Source organism: Delphinus delphis, chromosome 7 (genome assembly GCF_949987515.2).
Source record: "Delphinus delphis chromosome 7, mDelDel1.2, whole genome shotgun sequence".
NCBI classification, from domain to species: Eukaryota; Metazoa; Chordata; class Mammalia; order Artiodactyla; family Delphinidae; genus Delphinus; species Delphinus delphis.
In genome coordinates this window covers 21,493,087-21,515,897 of record NC_082689.1, presented here as the reverse complement: position 1 = coordinate 21,515,897, position 22,811 = coordinate 21,493,087, and the positions used below count along the sequence as shown (strand labels likewise).

The 22,811-nt window shown below is 39.7% G+C and overlaps 1 protein-coding gene across 1 annotated transcript in view; it reads right to left on the bottom strand.

Moving 5' to 3' along the window:
- Window positions 1–10,146: 10,146 nt before the first annotated feature.
- MREG (melanoregulin) overlaps window positions 10,147–22,811 on the bottom strand; it is a 68,193-nt gene continuing 55,528 nt past the window's right edge. Inside the window, exons 3-5 of the mRNA XM_060016149.1 lie at window positions 14,081–14,171; window positions 12,719–12,882; window positions 10,147–12,156 (exon numbers count right to left, since the gene is read on the bottom strand). Of these exons, the coding sequence (XP_059872132.1) occupies window positions 12,022–12,156; window positions 12,719–12,882; window positions 14,081–14,171 (390 nt within the window). The 3' untranslated portion in view covers window positions 10,147–12,021. The remainder of the gene's footprint in view (window positions 12,157–12,718; window positions 12,883–14,080; window positions 14,172–22,811) is intronic.

Below are 22,811 nucleotides of genomic sequence, written 5' to 3'. Positions count from 1 at the left end.
CATCAAAAAAATCTTTAAAAAACCCCAACAAAACCTATGGAAGAAAAGTGCATGCTGCTCTAATATGATGTATTTTACAGTGGGTCTAAGCTAATCTGTGGGCTTGGGGAAGGCTTCGTTGATGAAGTTGTATTGAACTGAAACATGAAGATCTGAAGAATGAATGGAAGGTAGGAGCAGACAAGCTAAGAGGGAGATGGAGTGCAGGGAGCTGGAGAGTGTTCGAAATAAAGACCACGCACGCAGGCTGAGAAGTGGGAAGAGCGAGCAAAATGCTTTACGGCTTCCACTACTAGAAGGAGGCCATTGGAGCCGGCTTGCAGAGTGAAGCTGCAGAAGCAAACATGTTTAGGATTTTGAACTTTTTCCAAAGGATATTGCTTTAAGCAGGAGAGGACATGAACCTATTTGCATTTTTAGAAGATCACTTTGTTATGAAAGAATAGAAAGGAAGGATGAAGAAAGGGCATGAACTATTTGCAGAATATAAACACATTTTTGGTGGCAGCTTTCCTGAAACAGATACTGCTGATCGCCCACTTAATAGCCATACTCCCCTTCTTGCTAACTCACAGGATTCTACTGTTTTGTTTTGTTTTTTTGCAGTACGCGGGCCTCTCACTGCTGTGGCCTCTCCCATTGCAGAGCACAGGCTCCGGATGCGCAGGCTCAGCAGCCATGGCTCACGGGCCCAGCCGCTCCACGGCATGTGGGATCTTTCCGGACCGGGGCACGGACCCGTGTCCCCTGCATCGGCAGGCGGACTCTCAACCACTGCACCACCAGGGAAGCCCCAGACTTCTTGTTGAGTAAGACAAATAAGGCCTTATGTGTGAGGTTCTCTATGACTCACAGCTGGAGCATTAGGGAAAAATAAAGGAAATGTGAATAAAGTATGGACTTTAGTTGATAATAATGTATCAGTATTGATTCACTAGATGTGACAAATGTACCATACTCATGTCCAATGTTAATAAAATAGGAAACTGGAAGTGGGGTATATGGAAACTTTCTTCACTATCTTTACAATTTTTCTATAAATCTGAAACAATTCTAAAATTAAAAGTCTATTAAAATGAATATTCCCAGCCTCCATGCTAATCCTACAGAATCATACTATCATGAGTGGAACTCAGGTACCTTCGTACCCTCAAGTGTGAAAACTACTAGTATAGGCCTAATCTAAGATCCCTGCTACATTTGAAAGGCAAGACCCTTTAGGCCACCTTCTTGGCTGCCATAAGGAAAGATGCAGACTCTTCAACAGACAGGGGTATTCAGGATATCCAAGAGTAAATATTCAGCTTCTAGAACAGAGCAGGTAACTCCTTTTTTGTGTGTATTTTATTAACACCAAATGCCTTTGGATGGAAATCACTAGTTCAGTGTTTTGCCCCCAAATTGAATCTGAACCTCTGCAATAATGATGCTAATAGAGTTACCTCTAATAAAATATCTGGACTGCATTTTTGTGCTTCTATCATTAATAAAGGAAAACATTTGGTGACTTAATTTGTCTTACTTCTTTACAAATGACCCAATTTCGTTCCTTTTTATGGCTGAGTAATATTCCATTGTATATATGTACCACATCTTTATCCATTCATCTATCACTGGACATTTAGGTTGTTTCCATGTCCTGGCTATTGTAAATAGTGCTGCAATGAACATTGTGGTACATGTGTCCTTTTGAATTATGGTTTTCTCAGGGTATACGCCCAGTAGTGGGATTGCTGGGTCATATGATAGTTCTATGTTTAGTTTTTGAAGGAACCTCCATACTGTTCTCCACAGTGGCTGTATCAATTTACATTCCCACCAACAGTGCAAGAGGGTTCCCTTTTTTCCACACTGTCTCCAACATTTATTGATTGTAGATTTTTTGATGATGGCCATTCTGACCAGTGTGAGGTGATACTTCATTGTAGTTTTGATTTGCATTTCTCTAATAATTGGTGATGTTGAGCATCTTTTCATGTGCCTTTGGCCTTCTGTATGTCTTCTTTTGTAAAGCAATTTTATTCCAATAAAAAAAAAGGAAAAGAAATAATTTTTCTTACTTCTTGGCTCCCACTGTTACCACCATAATCTCTTGGAGTAAACGAGTAACAAAACCAATATTTATAAAGGTTTTCCATGGCTTTCTGAAAACTTTTCATCAGGCTTGAAAGAGCAAAATATTTTCTGTAATGGATTTCTGATGTGAGTATACAGAAGTGCAGTCATTCATTAGTTGAATTCAGATATATCAGGATCAAATTATAGTGCAAAATGTAGCAATACACGCAGCAGGAGAGGAAGGCAGCATGGTGACACGGAAAGAAAGTTAAATCAGAGATCAGAGGCCCAGGTGGTAGACGGTGGTGCAGTTACTTGCTAGCTGTGTGGCTTTGGAGAAGTAATCTGGACTCAATTTCACATTAGCAAAATGAACAGTTTGGAATGGATGACTTGTAAGACCCCTCTGAGCTCTGGAATTTTGAGTATGGAATCTCAAAGCCAGGAGTTAGTCTTACACCTAATAACACAACATTAAGATTGTATTTATAAATTCAAAATAATTCATAACTAATAATTCAGAAACCAATCACAAAATATAGGTGTAAAACTTCAGCAGTCTTAATCCTTGAGAATTATATCCCACACAATGAATTAAAGAGACACAGCCAGTATCAAAGCCTATTTAAAGATGCCCTTCAATTCATTTTGCCACTATCGTGGATGCTGCCAGGTGAGACAGTGAAAGCCCCCGGAATGAAAGCTGACAAGTAGAGAAAAGCAAAGCCCATAAAACAAGATGTTTTAAACATGAAGCAGGTGTTGATGTTTATTTATACCTGGTTGCTTTATAGATTGACATTGTTACAATTTCAAAGTAGGAGTTGTCCCCATAGACAAAGGACAAAGGAAACAAATAGACCAGTCACAAAAGAAATAAAAGTGGTAAACAAGCATACGGAATAATGTTCACCCTAACTAATAAAGACATGCAAATTAAGTCAACAAGGAGGTACCATTTTTCTTTCTTTGCCAATTTTTTCCCGGTATACCCCTGAATGATGACAAACATATGGTGAAACTATATTGTCATACATCGTTGCTAGAAAGAGCATAAATTGGTACAAACCTTTTGGAAATATTTCATGATGTACATAAAGTATGATTTAGATATTCATGTTTTGATTCTGTAATTCCACTAAGAACACAGGACAAAGCAATGTACATGAAGATGTTCATTGCAGAGAAAAATTGGAAACAACCCCTAAATGTCCAAAAATAGATGAAAGATTGTAAAATTTGTTACATCTACTCAATTTAATATGCAGCTTTGTAAAAATGATGCTTCCAGAGGGTACTTAGTAACAGAAAATGTTTATGATCTGTGAAATGTGGTAAACTGTCCTTTCATATATGTATATATATCTTTGGCTAACACAATATTTTTAAATTTAGTAACCAGTATTTTTAAATGGATAAAATTTACATAAAAATCATGTTTGTTTGGCTCTTGCCAAAAAATCAGAATAACTGGCAGAACTGAGCCCTTTTGCATGACAACAATCATTTGGAGCTAAGTAATAATTGTTCCCCCTTTTTTTTTTTAAGGTAAGAAGTGGGTTTATTTAGAGAGAAACACACTCCACAGAGTGTGGGCCATCTCAGAAGGTGAGAGGCTGTAACTGTTCCCTTTAGAGTAAGGAACACAACTCTCTTTGGTCCACAGTCCCTACCCAGTTACCCTTGGAGGCATTTGAGCTCATGAACCCTCACCTAAATTTAATAATCAGGATAGAAAATTGTACATACAAATTGCAAAGATGCACATAAAAAGTGAACTCTCCCAAAATGTTATAAATGATTATAATAGAATTCTAGTATTATGGTTGGTTTTTTACTATTTTTAAATTTTCTGCATTACTTTTATATTTTTAAAAGAGGATAGTAGTTGACCTAAGCCACTGTGACCTTTCAGCAGATGCCCAGGCTTTTAGTAAATATCAGTGATCTCCAGCAATTACAAGAAGAAGGTGAAGGCGATAGGTCTCATCTCCCATAATCTTGCAACCAAGTGAAAGCAAATCTTAGCCCAAATTCTTCTAAACATATAACACTCATTAACCAGGAATTATGCATCTGCTTCCTGTAATCCCAAAGAAGTCCCCTTCTTTCTTTTCTCAGGACCCACAATATTGAAATAAATGTTTGAAAGAAACTTGAGTCAAAGTTTCATTCTTAGGCAGACACAACAGTGTTCTGATAACCAAATCAGACAGCTTGGGTCAGGCCTTTGAAGTAGGCAGACAGAGGTGCTCTAGCCCTTCAGCATGTCTGGAAACGAAATTGAGCTATTTGTAATGAGGTGGATAGACCTAGAGTCTGTCATACAGAGTGAAGTAAGTCAGAAAGAGAAAGACAAATACCGTATGCTAACACATATATATGGAATCTAAAAAAAAAAAAATGTCATGAAGAACCTAGGGGTAAGACAGGAATAAAGACACAGACCTACTAGAGAGCAGACTTGAGGATATGGGGAGGGGGAAGGGTGAGCTGTGACAAAGCGAGAGAGATGCATGGACATATATACACTACCAAACGTAAGGTAGATAGCTAGTGGGAAGCAGCCGCATAGCACAGGGAGATCAGCTCGGTGCTTTGTGACCGCCTGGAGGGGTGGGATAGGGAGGGTGGGAGGGAGGGAGACGCAAGAGGGAAGAGATATGGGAACATATGTATATGTATAACTGATTCACTTTGTTATAAAGCAGAAACTAACACACCACTGTAAAGCAATTATACACCAATAAAGATGTTAAAAAAAAAAGAGAGATTCTTAACACCTTCATCCTGCAAAGATGATGGAGGCCAGTCAGTTTTTCTAGCTAACCACTTACCCTACTACTCATTTCATAAATGGAAAATCATTCCTAACACACTTTACACAACTTAATTAATTTTCTGGTATAAATTTTGATAAAGATGATTGAAATGATTAAACAACCATCTTGGAAAGTAGGTTCCTGATTAGGATACTTCAAATGCTAAATACACGTCTCTAGGATATTTGATCAACTTTACTTACACATTTCACACTACTAATGTGGAAGAATTTTTAAAGTAAATTGCTACCTAAAAACTACAGCTTTTGGGGCTTCCCTGGTGGCGCAGTGGTTGAGAGTCCGCCTGCCGATGTATGGGACACGGGTTCGTGCCCCGGTCTGGGAAGATCCCACATAGCCAAGGAGCAGCAAGGCCGGTGAGCCATGGCCGCTGAGCCTGCGCGTCCGGAGCCTGCGCGTCCGGAGCCTGTGCTCCGCAACGGGAGAGGCCACAACAGTAAGAGGCCTGCGTACCGCAAAAAAAAAAAAAACCACTACAGCTGTTGGTTTTTGAAAGAGTACTGATTGATTGGTCTGTGCTTTATTTAGCTCTTATAAATCTCATAATTTTACTTTTGTTCCTTTTATAATATATTTTATATATATATACATGTATACAAAATACTGTTCTTTCTAAATTTAATCTCACTAAATACTTAGAATATAGATGAGTAGCAAAATCAGATATATCCCATTTAGTTACTAAATGATTAAAGGATGAGAATCAGTTAAGACTTGGTTCCCTGACTCAGTTCTCCGCAGCCCAGGTTTCTAAACCCATAAGCTAAGAGAGATGAAAATTGAAATGCCATATGTCCATTTGTAGTCTGTCAAAGCAAAACATAGAATAATACTCTGGAAGCTAATAATAACACTCTGTGAAACATTGTAAACGAAAGTTCAAAGTGGCTGGCCGTTTTCACTCTGTACACAGTAGTGATTTGGAAATTATGGGTATATTCCTTTCAATGCAACTTACTCAAATTCAAACAGATTTCTTGTGATGTTAGTAACAGAAAGTGACCTGAGAGAATGGATAAACGCATTAATCCAATGGAAAACAAGCCATCATTGTGCCACGATCCCTCTTTGATCATTGGCGAGTAATCACATAAACTAGTTTCTGCTGTTGTCAATGCGGTCCTCTTCCAGAAGTTACTGACTTTAATTTCTCAGCTAAATGAAAGTTAATTTCATGATGCTCTTTAAAAATGATTTAACCACTTATGTTAAACGAATTTACAAATAACAACAACTACCTAATTAACGTTTTTTAAAATAATGCCCAAATCCCAAAGATAAATACATATTTAATATATTTTAATGACTCATAATGAAATAATATGTATTTCAATAGATAAAGGCTCCAGCACTAATGGAGAATCACTATGAATGTGTTAGCTACAGTTGCAGACTTGTGTATTTCATTGTTGACTCAAGATACTGTCACGATGGGGTTTCCTGAAGAAAAGACTCTGAAATGGAGATTGGCATGCAAGAAGTTTATAAGCAAGTACCTACAGAGGAGAGAGGAAAGGCAGGGTTGGGACAATTGTACTGAGATGTCACAATAAAGGCCTCAGTCAATCTAATGGGGAGCTCTAGAGCTAGGATAACTCTAGCCCTGCAACAACTAACTAGTCAGTAGAGGCAGGATGCCCCTAACAGGGGAGTGGCCTTGGACAAGGCAGCTCTCACTGGTTGAGGTCAATTCCTACAGAGACCCGGCTGAGATCTCAGACACCAACACTGCCAGAAGCTGAGGAATGAATAGTTCAGTCCCAAAGGGGGCAGACCCGAGCAGTACTCCACATCATCTGCTACAGTGCATCCCTGTGTTGCTTGGATCCACTTGCCTTTTTTTTTTTTTTTTTTGCGGTACGCGGGCCTCTCACTGTTATGACCTCTCCCATTGCGGAGCACAGGCTCCGGACGCACAGGCTCAGCAGCCATGGCTCACGGACCCAGCTGCTCCGTGGCATTTGGGATCTTCCCGGACCGGGGCACGAACCCGTGTCCCCTGCACCGGCAGGCGGACTCTCAACCACTGCGCCACCAGGGAAGCCCCCACTTGCTTTTTAAGGCACACCCTGGGAGAGGATCCTCTGGGAGTCTGGGGCATTTCTTTTCCTGGAGAAAGGCTAATTGAACAACTTACAGCCCCACTGCTACAGCTGGTCTCAAGGCCACAGTAATACTTATCATCTCTCTTCTAGATTCCCTAACAGTACTCCTCGAAACTGTCAAGGTCATCAAAAGCAAGGAAAGTCTGAGAAACTATCACAGCCAAGAGGAGCCTAAGAGAACATGATGACTATATGCAATACAGTGACCCGGACAGGATCCTGCAACAGAAAAAGACATTAGGTAAAAACTAAGGTATTGGAATAAACTATGGACTTTAGTTAATAATAATGCATCAATAGTGGTTCATTAGATGTGACAAATGTACCATGCTACGGTTTGATGTTAATAATAGAAAGTTGATATGAGGCATATGGGAATGCTCTGTACAACCTTTGGAACTTTTCTGTAAATCTAAGACTATTCTAAAATTAAGAGTTTATGTTAAAAATAACAGAGAAAAAGTAGATTGTTGCTAGACTTTGCACTCATGCCTTCGTGAGTCTGACAAAAACCCAACTCGTGATAAGCAGTTTTTCAAGTAATGTGTAATTATCCCTTGCAAATGGCATGGCCTTACTCCAGAACCCGAGGAGTCTGTGTTGTCATTCTCCTATTGAGTTTTGCATAAATTCCACATAGCAGCTTTTCTTATCACTGACTTTTAATACTAAGGGGTCTGCAGGGTCCTATGATACAAGCGTCAAGCCACTTGGCCATAGCCTGGACGTGCTTTGGAGCCCTTTCTTGCCCTGGACCTCATTCAGAGCTAGCAGCTTTTCATCTCCCCCAGTTAAATGGGATGGAGCAGTATTTGTAGGTGACAACATAAAGAAGCCTACCAAGCATTCTGCTGGCTCCGTAGAGGTGGGAGGTGTAAGATGAAATAACTCAACCTTTCCTTTGAGGGGATGTTTCAGCATGCCACAGACCAATGGACCCCTGAAAACTTCACTGAAGTGACAGGCCCCTGAGACTCTGTAGAATTTCTCTCATCCTTTGAAGTGCATGTCTTTCCTTAAGGTCTCCAATGCATTTGCCACTTGGTACTCATCGGATCTAAGGTTACCGATATAGTAACCGATGTGATATTCTGCAGAGTCCACACGGTCCAGATCCTTTGGGGCTATAACAGATGGCAGGAGAGTTTAGACAGCTCTGGAGCAATACCGTAAATGTATACTGTTGTCCATCTCAAGTGAATGCAAACACTTTCTGACCTACCTTTCTGATGGGTACGGAAAGAACGCATTTACCACATCAACAGTCCCATTGTAGCTGAGGCTTGTTACTTTATTCTCACAAAGATCCCACCTCTAGCTCAGCAGCTGCAATTAGGGCTACTGCTTGGTTGAATTTTCAATAATTCACTTTCCTTCTCCAGTGTCCATCCAGTTTTAGGGCCAGAGTGGTGAATTAAATGGAATTATAACCAGGACCAACACTCCTGCATCCTTTAGGTCTTGAAGGGTACTAATCTCTGTCACCTTTCTGGAGTGCAATATTGATTTTGATTTACTATCTTGGCCAGGGGGTGAAGCAGTTTCAGAGTCTTTCACTTAGCTTTCTCATTAAGATGGTTTTTAACCCACAGGCCAAAAAATGAATGTTGGTTGTGCCAAGTGCCAAGTATACTCAGCCCAATAATTTATTCTGGAACTGGGAAGGTGACCACTGGGTAGATCCATGAACTCAGTGGACCTACTGTGAGTCAGAACTGGGGTAGGACTCCATTTATTATTTGAATTCCATGTACCCTCCTTCTAAATGGCACACTGTAATGATACTCTTGTCCTTGGGTATCAATGTCAACTTGGATCTTGTGTCCCATGTCCTCAGAGTGTGTGTGTATACTCCTTTCCCCAGTGTACAGTTATCTCAGCAAATGACCATAGGTCCTTTAGAGGCAGGACTAGGGGAAGCAGTGCCGTATGCACTTGCAGTGGTGTTTCAAAGTCTTCCTTCTTGGGGATCTAGTCTTTCCTTTAGTCAGTAGTTTCTGGGTCTAGAAAATAGCCAAGGTCTGGAAACTTGGCAAGAGATCATAACTACTTATTATGTGGCTGTGGCTGGGTCCTACCTATCTCCTGACCCTCCATCCTTGAGGATCTTTCGACGGTACAGCCTCAGCAATACTCTTATTGGCTACCCATCTATTTTGCCCCTAGGGATGCCATGATCCATCAACCATCTCCAAATCTCTCTGCAGGTAACCCTCAGATCTGGCCATTTCTTATGATAATTGTGTCCACTTGTCTCCTGACAGTGAAGCATTGCCACTGGGCCCCTATTCTGCCATCCCCATTGCTACCAGTGAGCCCACTTCTGGAACAGCCTCTGGCCTACAGGGATACTACTAAGTTTTCAGTGATGCTGGTGACTCCTCACCAAAGCATTCTTTATCACTTTGGCCAGTGTGTCCACTGTGCCTTCCTGGGGCCTCCTTTAAGAAAACATAAATACTTTATTATTTGTTGCAATAATTTTTTTATTGCAACAAATAATATTTGCAACAAATATTATTTGTTGTTTCATGGAATAGGAAATCAGGTGTTCTATCTGCTAATTACAGGGTTTTCCCCCTGGTGCACACTAAAATAAGTAACTATTAATATAAAATTTTCCATCCATCTACAACCTGAAACTGCCCTGCAGACACACGTGAACCTCTGGATCCCAGTTGTGCTGAGCACCTTGTGACCTGAAGTGGTCATGTCAGTCACCCTCAAGCCTCTCTCATGTACTCCTCAATGGATTTGAGCACAGATCTGCCCCTTGACTAGCTTTAGAATGATGGGAGGTCCTTAAGCCCATCTATCTCTCAACCTCTTTACCCTTTAATTTAAAGGAATTATGGAAAGAACATCTGTTCCTTCTTAATTCTCAGAAATATGACACACATTCAGCTGAAAAGTAAACACAGAAACCTCTTAATCCTTTGCAAGGCAAATTTCCTGGATAATTCCATGAGTTTTTATAATCATAGAGACAATTTTATCCTTACTTATTCATTGCCAAAAATAAAGACTATGTTTATAATGTATTCTCCATAGATGCAAACAATCTCATCTATTTTGACACCAAAAAAAGGCAGAAAGACAAAATACAAATTCCAAGGACAAGGATGAAAACAATATGATTTTCAAAGTTTTTTATTTGTTTTGGTTTAATTTATTGTTTGTTTTTGTTTGTTTCACTGTTTGTATGTTTATCTTGCAAGAGCCTATAGATGTGAGGGAACATATCTGCAGGCTAATTTTAAACAACATGAGAGAGGTACTAAGTACTAAATAAAACAAAATAAAAAATGTCTTTTTTATTTTAAAAAATAAAACTTTTAGTTTACTTATTAAACTAGGAAGAATATTCCTGAAACATGTGAGTTAAATCGGTCTGCAAAGCATTCATAAATGGAGAACATGTATCTCCTCTAACAAATATTTTAAACATTGTGTTCACTACCAAAAGAGCTAATCAGGGTAGGGAAATTGTGAAGTCACAATCCCCCGCGCAGACTAAATACAAGTTACTTTTTAACTTGAAGTCAGAAAAGTAAAATCTGTAAAAGTAAAAATATTGCCATTGTTCTCAGCAGTCTACTGACAAATACGACAAGCTCTCAAAGTCTTTTCAACAAAATGAACCCTGATTTCGTGGCAAGCTCCTTGCTTAGGTGGCAATTAACTTTTTTTTTTTTTTTTTTTTTTTTTTTGCGGTACGCGGGCCTCTCACTGCCGTGGCCTCTCCTGTTGCGGAGCACAGGCTCCGGACGCGCAGGCTCAGCGGCCATGGCTCACGGGCCCAGCCGCTCCGCGGTATGTGGGATCTTCCCAGACCGGGGCACAAACCCGTGTCCCCTGCATCGGCAGGCGGACTCTCAACCACTGCGCCACAAGGGAAGCCCGGCAATTAACTTTTGAAACTGGGCTGCTCGATCTGTGGATAGACGCAAACTGTATTGACAGAATTGCTCCACTTTGAAAATCATCTTCAGGATGGAAGATAGTCCAGCAATGACCTTCTTCAATGCAACACTGCCTGAAGAGTTGCTACTGCTGCTGCTGGTGCCTCGCGGGGCTAAGCCCCAGGCTGGCAGGGTGAGCACTGACCCCAGTGCACTGTGACCACGGGCTCTCCGTGCCCACTCTGGGTCCTGGAGCTGAGGCCACGCTGCATGAGAGATCCCTGGGCAGGTGCAACTCTCAGTCAACAAGCTGGAAACAGGTTAAAGAGAAGAGAAGACAGTAAAGGTCAAATAGATGCTATCCCAGATAAAATATCAAGGGTTTGTGGACTAGAGCTGGACAATATGTAAAAATGAGGTAACCAGATATCAATAACGTTGAGAATTCAAGATGCTTGTACCACAGCTGAAGACACAGCTTTTCACATGGAGCTGCAGGAAGTTCTGCTTGGGAGCATTCTATTTAGGATTCACTTCTGAGCGGCACTCCTAGATAGTCCTCTTATTTGGTACATCTAAACTTCTGAATAATCCCAAAATGATGCCTCCAACACCTCCAAGGTTCTGTAGGTGCTTCCAAATCAAAGAAAGGTCTTGTCACGCCTGGTATTATTTTGGTGTTAGCCTATATTATATAACAATTATTTAAAAATTGGTAATCCATATTTGGGCTCAATGATAGCTCTATTAATCTTATTTTATTAACTAGAACATCCTATTCTCCCAATAGGATTAGTGGCTAGAGCTTATTGTACAACCAAAACCAAAATGGGGGCAATGGGTTCTTGGAATCTAATCACCCATGATGAAATGTCCCACTGACCAACTCTCTGATGCAAGATCACCAGGGCGTTTCAACGCAGCCTCAACTTTCATATAGTCAAGTCCTCATGATGAGCAGATATCCAAACGCTGAGACTTTTGTAGGACTCAGAATCCTTCTTCTCTTAGCTAGCCTCTTCTTGCCCATTTTCTTTTACACGCATCTGTCCAACTTTGGTAGGCTGTTGAGTTCCAGTAAGAGAAATCCCATTCTGCCTCGTAGCCTCTCCCTTAGGGACTTGGAAAGGGAAGGTAGTGCAGTCCTTTCTGGCCATCTGCCTGGCATGGGACCCCAGGCTTCTTGGGGTACGTCTGACTGGCAACTTTAAAGAATTCTTCCGCAGCATCGAGTGCAATGAGACGGTCCTGCCAAAAAATTAAAAATACAAATGTTGTCAAGATGGGAACCAAGCCATGTTCGTGGGAAAACCAATCTAAAAACTACAATATCCATCCTAGAAATAATGATGAGTGAGTAAAACATTTATTAAATTTTTCCCAACAAATTGAGAGACACTCCTTAGCCCTTACTTACATTATCCAAGAAACATTCCACTGCTCTTAGTGTCCTTTCAAATCATATTTCAATCTTAGGTTATACACACAATATTTCTCACATCTCTTTGACCTAGAAATGGTTCAAAAAGCTGACTGCACAGCTAAATTGGCTGAAAAATACAGACAGATTCTTGAGCCACAATGCAAGTCTCAGCCGGTCTAAGTGCAATCCAGAAACCTGAATTTTTAAAGCCCTCCAAGTGATTATGATGTGCTGGCCACTGGGTACCAATGCATAAGATGCCGGAATCGTCTGCCATACCTCATACCATGGTGGAGCTGGTGGTGTGAGAATGCTGAGACTATGGACTAACAGAGAAGCAAAACTTTAGAGCAAAATCAGAGCAGGTGGAGAAAGACATCCACTTACCACAACAAAGAGATATCTCTCCGAAAGCTCCCAACCGGTTGGGAAAATATTGGTCTCTTCAGCCAGTCTCAACAATATCTCCCGAGCTTCCCTTGTGTTTCTAGAATCACTGATGGTGCTGAGTTTGGTCACTGACAACAAAGAGTCCACTTCCTTTTGAAAACCTAAGGTAAAGAGATTGAACCCTCACGTTAATTAGTCACAAGGAAATGATGGTCCTGCAGGAGATTAAGGGACCCAACAGTGGATTAGAAATATGAGAAAACTGAAGCCCAAGGTACCACTGCCTGTGCTGCTTCCCAGCACAGTGAGGTTGGTGGGGTCCTTAATTAAAATTCCCTTGCGATTCCTTCTTACCAGATTTTCTTTGTTAACTTTTTCCTCCGAGTTAAGCCTCGGATACTCATCCACTGACTGCCTGCTGCCCCTTTTCTTGGTTTGGAAACCCTTCTCCCACTCCCCACTCTTCACCTCCTCCCCTGTTTCCTGAATTCCTACTTCCCCTGATACCTGCACAATGGTCACCTTCAGGCCCTACTTCTCCAAGCCCAGATTCCCTTCCCCGGGGCAATATGGCTGACTGGCTAAATTACTTACTGCAAAGGTCTAAAAGACTCATAGATTTACCCTTCCTGGGATAACTTACATCATAAAGAGGAGACTATGAAGTCAGGACAATACTGGGTGAGTAAAGAGGGAGAGTTCCACCCCACCCCATCATATCCCAACTAAAGCAACAGCGGCTAGCAACTTGGTACCCCACTTTTGAAAGGTTATGATGCCAAGGTGTCAAGTTCTCTTTCAAAGCAGAAGGACTGAGGACTTCAAAATTGATAAATTCATTATTCTAAAACATGAAAACAAGCTTACTTTGTAATGTGAGGACCATGTTTATTGTATCACAACCCTGGCAGGTTTAAGAAAAATCAATACCCAATATCTACTCTAATACCACAGGTATTTTGCTGTCTCTCTTACAAATAATATTTCTCCCAATCTGCCTTACCTTATAAAGCTATGATTAACTGGCCAATCACTCCCACATAATGCAATCAATGTACAATGCCCAAAAAAGTCAATGGTGGTGCCCATATGATTCCACTGCCCTGTGCTACTTGATACTGAGGAGAGATGGAGTAACACACGGCAAAATATGTCCTCAAGACAGGGTCTGATGATAACAGAAACATCAGATGTTTATCTGAGGATACAGGGAGGATGGGATTGGGAAAATAATTAGTACACAGTAGCCTTAATCAGTCAGTTACTGACATTCCTTTCATAAAAACCATGCTGGAGAAAGTGAAGAGGAATGCTCACAACTGGATATTTTTACCATTTCATAATCACTTTCAGACTCACCTAAATCTTCTAAAATGCGTTTCCATCTATTTCTCACTTCCCTTCGAATCTGTCGCAGGGTGTAGATATCGTAGTTGAGTTTTTGCCACTCCTGTAGGAAAATAAAAATTCAGTTTTATTTTTACATTTTGGCCTAAATCCCTAATTCCCAAAGTTAAGCTGTTTAAGCCTGTGGTTCTCCTCTTCACTAATCTTCAAAACAAATCCCAAAAGAACAGAAGGAGATGGGAAGATGACATCAACAGGAATACATCAGCTCCATGTCTGGAGAATCTGCTGTATACCAGGTGATATGACACATTACATAAATTATCCTAATTAAACTCTTCACATTACCTATTCTTTCAACTTCAGTGATAACACCTGTAAAGTAGGGATAACAAGAGTGAACATTCCATTTAAGATAGTTATAAAGATAAAAGGTATAAAAAAACCTTTATATATAAAATACCTGCACACAGTGAGCACCTAATAAAATCTATGTATTACTGAAGCCATTTTATAGATAATGAAACTGAAGCCAAGAAAGGTTAACTGGTTAATCCAGTATCATCCAGCTAACGGGTATCAGAATTGGTGTTTGAATTCAGATCTTACTCCAAAGTTCATGAGAAAAATGACACACAGAGATTTCCCTGGCGGGCCGGTGGTTTAAAAATGGTCCATATCAAAAAAAAAAAAAATCTTTAAAAAAAAAAAAAAAGAAAAATGACACACAAAGAATTTGTGTCTTTCTTTGTTATCAGAATAAAGCAGACCTGAAGTAGATCCCAAGTTTCTTGACTTGAGCCACAGTTTCTTTCACCGTATCTCAGCATTGCTCTCATTCATTTATGTTCCCATTGTAGGATGAATCTTTCAAGCATTCAGCAGAACTATTAAAAGATTATCATTCTGAAAACTTCAATCTTATGAGTAGTAGGTCCCCAAACAGAACTTGAACCTTTCAGGAGCATTAGAATCTTTACTGAGCTAGGCATTTGTTTTAAATGCCATGGAAATTTGTTTTCAAGGAGACTTCTCTATCGAGAAGGGTCATTTTATAGAGTATACCTTTTCCTCTTGGCAAGAGCATTAACCACACAAGTATCCTAATGCACAGCTTAAAAGAACATCATTCTAAATGCTCAATTTAAGACTCAAGTTATATGATATTCTGACTCCACTAACCGGAAATGTTTCAATGATTGCCATTATTTCCCTACCAAGTTCCTTTCAAGGCTTGCCTCGCTCATCCCTAATCAACTGTCATGACTGGTTAAGAGAAATCAATTTAGCTGCCATTCCCAAACATTTATAGATACCACTTTGAGAAAGAAAAGCTAGCAAAATAAAGCGCGTTTTGTTATGATTGCCTTTTAGATCTTGGATCTGAAGATACAAAGGCATCAGAAAGTCATGGATTTCACAAGACTATAATTCAAAAAGATACACGCACCCCTCTGTTCATAGCAGCACTATACACAATAGCCAAGACGTGGAAACAACATAAACGTCCATCAGCAGATGACTGGATAAAGAGGATGTGGTACATATATACAATGGAATACTCCTCAGCCATAAAAAGAATGAAATAATGCCATTTGCAGCAACATGGACGGACCTAGAGATTATCACACTAAGTGAAGTCAGTCAGAAAGACAAATACCATATGATATCACTTATATGTGGAATCTAAAATATGACACAAATGAACCTATCTATGAAGCAGAAACAGACTCAGACAGAGAACAGACTTGTGATTACCAAGGGGGAGGGGAGAAGGGGGGAGGCAAGGATTGGGAGTTTGGGATTAGCAAATGCAAACTATTACATATAGAATGGATAAACAACAAGGTCCTACTGTAGAGCACAGGGAACTATATTCAATACCCTGTGATAAACCAAAATGGTAAAGAATATGAAAAAGAATGTATATATATGTATAAATGAATCACTTTGCTGTACAGCAGAAATTAACACAACATTGTAAATCAACTATACCTCGATAAAATGAATTTTTTATAAAAAGGTCATGGATTTCAGCAATTTTCTAGAAATCAGGAAGTGGTGAATCTGAGTACTCTTTCCTGGTCCTCTGTTTTTGACCAAAGGTGTGTATACACATGTGTTTGCATAAGTGTGCAGTGGCTGGGGTCAGAGATGAAGCCTGTGACACTGGAAGGCAACGCTGACTGCGTCATCTCAGAAATATGCAATCCTGACCTCATCTTCAGCACCATGTTAAAGCACTCCTATCTAATGCCCCACAGACTGTGTTAAGTATTCAATACAGTATTGCCATTTTCATTGGGTGGGTCATTCAGTATATACAGCATTTTGGAAAAGAGCATGGGTGTTAGAGCCAGACTTCCCAGGTTTGAATCCCAGCTCCATTATTTATTAACAGCCTAACTTCGGGCAAGTTCATAACCTCACTGTGTGTCAGTGGCCTCATCTGTAATATGGAGATAGTAATACTACCTACCTCTCAGGCTTATTCTGAGGACCAAATGCTTTCATGCAAGCCCTGAAAATGGAGTTTGGTGCACATTCTCCTCCAAAGCAGTGTAGGCACAGTTAAGAAACAGTCTTCCAAGACTCAGGATGATTTCTATTATGAGGACTGAGGACATATACATGACAGTAGGCAGTACGTCATTTGCGAGGAGCTCCAGAAGAAAATTTTCTCTGCTCTTGACATTAGGTAGGATTTCACTTTTCCTAAAAAACGTTTCACTGTTCTGAACATTGTGAATTTTATAACTGATCAGTTTCCACGCTTACCTGAAAATGTCGAGTCCTTTCATGGAAAACATATAGGATTTTGAAAGCATTTTTGGATTATCAAAATTTTTACTACTTTTTATATCTTTATGTTTTTTCTCTTTTCTCATCTTCTTCTAGTTTGTGCCCTCATTGTATTTTCATGTACGTTACCTTAAGTCCTTTTTGATTAAAAAAAAAGACTATAGGGCTTCCCTGGTGGCGCAGTGGTTGGGAGTCCACCTGCCGATGCAGGGGACACGGGTTCGTGCCCCGGTCCGGGAAGATCCCACATGCCGCGGAGTGGCTGGGCCCGTGAGCCATGGCCGCTGAGCCTGCGCGTCCGGAGCCTGTGCTCCGCAACGGGAGAGGCCACAACAGTGAGAGGCCCGCGTACCGCAAAAAAAAAAAAAAGACTATAAATAAACAAAAAATTACACAGAGCAGCACTGTGCTTATTCTCAATGAAATTGACCCTCCTGGCTGGACTAAATGAAAAGTGACCAGGCTTCGACTCACACTTGATTAGAGACCCACACAGTCAATCCACAGATGAGATGCTTTACATATTCACACAACCTTAAATGATGTAACATACCACTAGGTGGCTTCATTAACTTGCGATTAAAGGTCTCTGCTAATTTTTCTTTTAGCTCCTTAGGCTGATGCCTCAGAACTTCTGTCCTGAAGGAAGTGTAGCCAAATCTCTATTTTTCGGAGACCCATTCATCACTGGGTAATCCAGGCTTCAGACTTTTTTTTTAATCTTTCTTTTCTTGCTGTCCATCTATCAGTTATTTTGCTATTCCTAAACACTAACACGGAATGTTATACAAATCCATTCCGTTTCAGTGTCTGTTCCTCTGATAAACTGTTAGATGGTGAAGCAACGATGTAACATTTTAAAATCCGCTAAGGATGGATCCACACACGATGCACGTGATAAGTACCTGTTAGGATTAACAGAACGAAACGCTGCATTTCATAAATCCATATTATAACTGTCTTCTTTTGACAGAATAGTCATGGATAACCATATATGAAAGTATTTGAAAGTTCTGTGCAAAATTTAAAGCTCTAAAACCAGAAGAAGCTTGGGCAGAGTTTTAACTAAGTACTGGCTTTTGAAAAAAGAAATAAGAGGGGAATTTGAACTCCTCTTTAACATACGATCCCAAAGGACAGAATCTAAATGTAGCAAATGAAAAACGGTGATGAACAAAATCTTACCCACAACTAAAGAAACTCATTTATTCCCTGGTATTAGAGAAAAGCAAGTCTTATGATGTCCTTCTACATTTTAAAAATTGTACCAATTTTCTTTAGACAAACAATTTGAAAATAACAAGTTAAATATTCTTCACAAGTGACTTGATGCTCAAATCTATTAGACATCAGAAGTTAAGCTCTTATTTTAAAAAAATCTTTGTTTGCTCGTAATTTCTGAAGTAATACATTGTGGTCTTTGTGATGCTGCGGCCCGAAACTTTTAACAATGAATACATTAGCAGAGGTGTAATAAAAGAAATCATGCAGATTTAATTTCATAAGGTACCTGGGAACCAAGTCAAACTGAAAAAATGTGATTGAAAACAAGTAACTGAAGATGCTTAGCTTAATTTTTGAGGTTTTTCTCCTCCCTAGTTGTTGGCCAAATCAGATCAGGGTTGCTAGATAAGAAGGATGAGGCCAAACATGAAAGGAGAACAAAGCTCAACCTCCTGCCACCATCAGGAGCTCGGTCTCCTGCAGCTTTCCATCCCATGAGCTTGCCTTGACCTTGAGTCGGGATCATTTTCTCACGCATAAAATTAAAACATTTTATTCATACCTACACTGTGTTAGTGTGAGGTTGTGGAAACATAGCACCATCAAAAAGTACTCTTACTTCTTGTTAAAAAGGTGATTTATACATTTAAAGAAATGTACGTTAACAATAGGTGACATACATATATTATTTGTTATATTCATATTTATGGTCTATTACAGTGAAAGCATACAGATTAAGTTCAGTAAAGCCAAAAGGCACATAGAGTGGAGTCCAGGAGAGACCCAGGAACAGGCTTCCAGTTGTCTCTCCCATGGAGTCATATAGACGGTACTTAGTTTTCCTAGCAATGACGTGTAACAATAGGTGACATATATTTTAAAATCATCTTATACTCTTAGGAACAACTTCAGGAGATTAATTTATTTTTAATTATAAAAATAATATAATCACATAGAAATAAAAATTCAAAGAGAACAGAGGGTATAAAATGAAAACTAAAAGTTTACTTTCTCATTCTCTATTTTTGCCTTATTTTAGAAGTAGTTACTTCTGAACATTTTTTTTCTTCCTCCTCCCCTCCCTCTCTCTTCTTCTTCCTCCTTCTCCTTTCTTTTCTTCTTCTCTGGTAGCTACTTCCATAACTCCTCCAAATATTAGGTTTACACTTCCAATCTCATATGCATTGACTTTAAAATTTCTTTGTGCTCTCTGCTATGGACAAAGAGAGCTATTTAGCTCTTCCCTCTCTCTCTCTCTCTCTCTCATTGCAAGGGAGACAGGACAAGTGGGGACACAGATTCTCATTAGTCTTTGGACAAATCACGATCTATCCCCTGGGGCTGGTACACTGTGGCCCCAAACAAAATCTGGGTTCTAGTAGCAAAAAAGAAAGATGTGGTACAGACACTGGGGCAACTGATCTGTCTGCCACGAGCAGACATTTGACGTTTGCTTCTCCAAGATATATTTTCCCCTTCTCTCATCAGTCTGTCAAGTTTACCCCAATTTTCCTTTAGAGAACAGTTATATTCTCAGCTCTAAGACTGGACACTGATTGGCTTAAGCTAATCAACTCAACCTTGCAACATATTAGAACCAACAGGGAATATTTTAAAATACGAATGCATGGGATCCACCTCCCAGAGCAATGAAATCAGAATCCTTTGAAGGGGTGCCAGGCTTAAAATCCAATAACTTAAGCCAATCAGCATATCCTATTGGCTCAGGTATGGGCACAGTACCCAGTTCAAGCCAAGGAGAGGCAACAAAATCCATGGGGCTTCTGGGATGATAGGGAGTGGTGTTCTCTCCTCCCCTGGAGGATGGGGTGTGAGGGTACAAAACCGAGAAACGGTCCCATCACTTGTACTACACTGAGAAGAGCCAGCTTAAAGAAAAATCAACATTCAGAAGAGGACAAAGACGAAAGTATCACATAGAGGTAGAGCCTAAGGCCATCCTGGGCCTCAGGATCAAACTTCATCTGAAGTCAGTCCTGTTTCTGGAACTCTGTTACCTAAGCTAATTCCATTCTGGTTTAGACAACTGGAGTTCTCTTTCTGGTCCTTACGTCTGAAAGATTCACGTTATAAAGCCCACTCATTGAGTACATACACAAAAAGGTAATTATAAATAGAGCACAAAATATTAATCTCATATTTTCCCACCTCTAACCCCTGGGGAAAAATGTTCAGCATATCGAGCTGTTTAGCTGGGAATGGATATGGCTTACAGAGAATGCAGTATTAATGGCTCTACCTAAGGGTCAACCTTTCCGTCCCAGGAGTGACTTAGGCAATGACACAGATATAACAGCAGTCCTCTTCTGCATCCAGGGATTGCTTTATGGTGCCTCCCCTGAATTCTGTCCACCAGAGCAGAGCTTCTCAACTCTCACAAGACTGTTGCTATAACAGGGGAAAGGAGATGGCGTATACCTCATTGGCTAATTTCTTCCAAAAATCCGGAGGAGAAGGGTCTAACTATCATTTGCTTAACCACTCAACTTCCTTAATTGCAAAGACATGTTGAACACTTTTGGCTGGATATAATGATCTATTCAAAGTTAACTTTTGATTCATAATAACTTTCAGCCAAAATCTATTCACCACCCGGAACCCAAGCATTAAGATGATCATGTCTTTTGTCTTTCTTGGATAGTGAAAAGCCATCTTCAGAGGAAGATGCTCATATCCAGGCTTAAATCTGCTTCATCTGCTTTATTTCATACCCTCAAACCAGATCATCACAAACTTAAGTTTAAGGAACGGTCCTTATTATATTTGATCTGCATAAAAACCCAGCCAAGAAGGTCTTTCCCAAATTTTACATGAAGTGAGGTAACTTTCCCTACGTTCAACTGCCAGTAGCAGCCAAGTCAGAATTCAAATCTAAGTACATCTAATTCCAAGACCCATATACCCTTAATAAAAGGAAATAAAAGCGTAACTACTTATTGTTGCTTCCCTGACCCAGCTTCTTTTTCCTTATGCATTTATTGTTTGTTTATTTAAGTTAGGTAATACAGTCATATGATTCACAATTCAAAATGCACTACAGACTGTCCCTCAGCCACCAGTGTCCTCTCCACAAGTAATAAATGTTACCAATTTCTCCGGTACCCTTCCATTTTTTCTCATAAATGGTAGCAAACTATACCCTGCACTTTTCACTTAATAATATATTTTAGCAATCATTCTGTACCAGAATATAAGGTTCCAGATACTTCTTTAACTTGACGTTTTGACCGTCTGGTATAGACAGAAACAAAATTACAATAAACATATATACTTGTTTTATAGAAAATGGTCTCCTAAAAAAATTACAATATTTTCCTAAATGTGCCTCAAAAGTAGAAAATGCCTTAAGACATTTTACTTCCTAGTCATTCTTTCTAACATCACTATCAAAAAGTACCAAGTAGGGACTTCCTTGGCAGCCCGGTGGTTAAGACTGTATATTTCCACTGCAGGGGGCACGGGTTCGATCCCTGGTTGGGGAACTAAGATCCTGCATGCCATGTGGCACAGCCAAAAAAAAAAAAAGTACCAAGTACCCACATGTATCATACACTGTATACATCCCTTTGGGAATTCCCACTTCAACTCAACACTGACATTAAAAGAAGACTCCATACAATTGTGGCTATAATAACACTGTATTGCAAAAATTAAACATCGAAATCAGGGAACTGCAAAATGAAGAGTAACCAAATACTTTTACTTGAAAGTGATAGCTTTTTGGTAAAATGAATTCTTTGAACATTGTAACTGTTATCTCTTCCTTTTCAACTTTCACTAATTCATATCGTCTTATGCTACTCTCTATTTAAAATGAAGAGAGAGTCTCCAAAAGATAGAAAAATCATATTGACTTCTTCTCCCATTTTGCTTTCTGCTTTCCATTCTGCCTACAGCTTTCTTTCATTTTGTAGGTAGTGGGAAATTTCAGATAAGTAAGAGAAAGCCATGTACTACATGGGAGGGTGGGAGGTATATCTGGATTTTAACAGGCCCCTAACAGGTTCTCTCATGTTTGCTTTTCACAGAGGAATGTGAAATGGATAACGCAGGCTCAGGTAGTTTTGCAGCTACTGAAGAGTACTCAAAACTGTTGATGTCAGCCTGGAGGAAGGTTTTTAATAATGCAGGAAAGGGCTCGGGGTTTCCGTTTCAGGGCCTAGTCATTTTTATCAGTGACTTCTTGAGGTCAAAGGTCACAAAAGTAGCAGAGATAACTAACCCACGGAATGTGAGAATCAAGGTTTGAAACATATAACAAATAAGGCCTAGGACATTAAAAACTGTAGGTCGAAATTTATTAGCAGCAGTTCATGTGGAAGACACATCCTTGCATCTGGTCCTTTGGCTATGTTGACATTTTTCAACCTAAGAATCGGATGTATTTTTATTTGCTCCTAATAACAAGAACTAATAACTTTATTTATTCCTTAGTCTGCTAAGGCTTGTTAGTGTTAGTAGAGCCACAGAAAGACGATCAATGTTGGAAGGAACGCTCTAACCAGAATGAAGGTTTTGCAAGATGATGAGCTCTCCATCACTGGGGCTGTAAGCTATAGTAGAAATGTATAATTTATATTTCATAACTTCTAGAAATTTATAAATTGTATTTTATACTATATAACTTATAACTTCTAGAAATATAATTTCTATAGGCTCTTTCAACATAATATATTCTTTCTGTGTCACCTGGAAG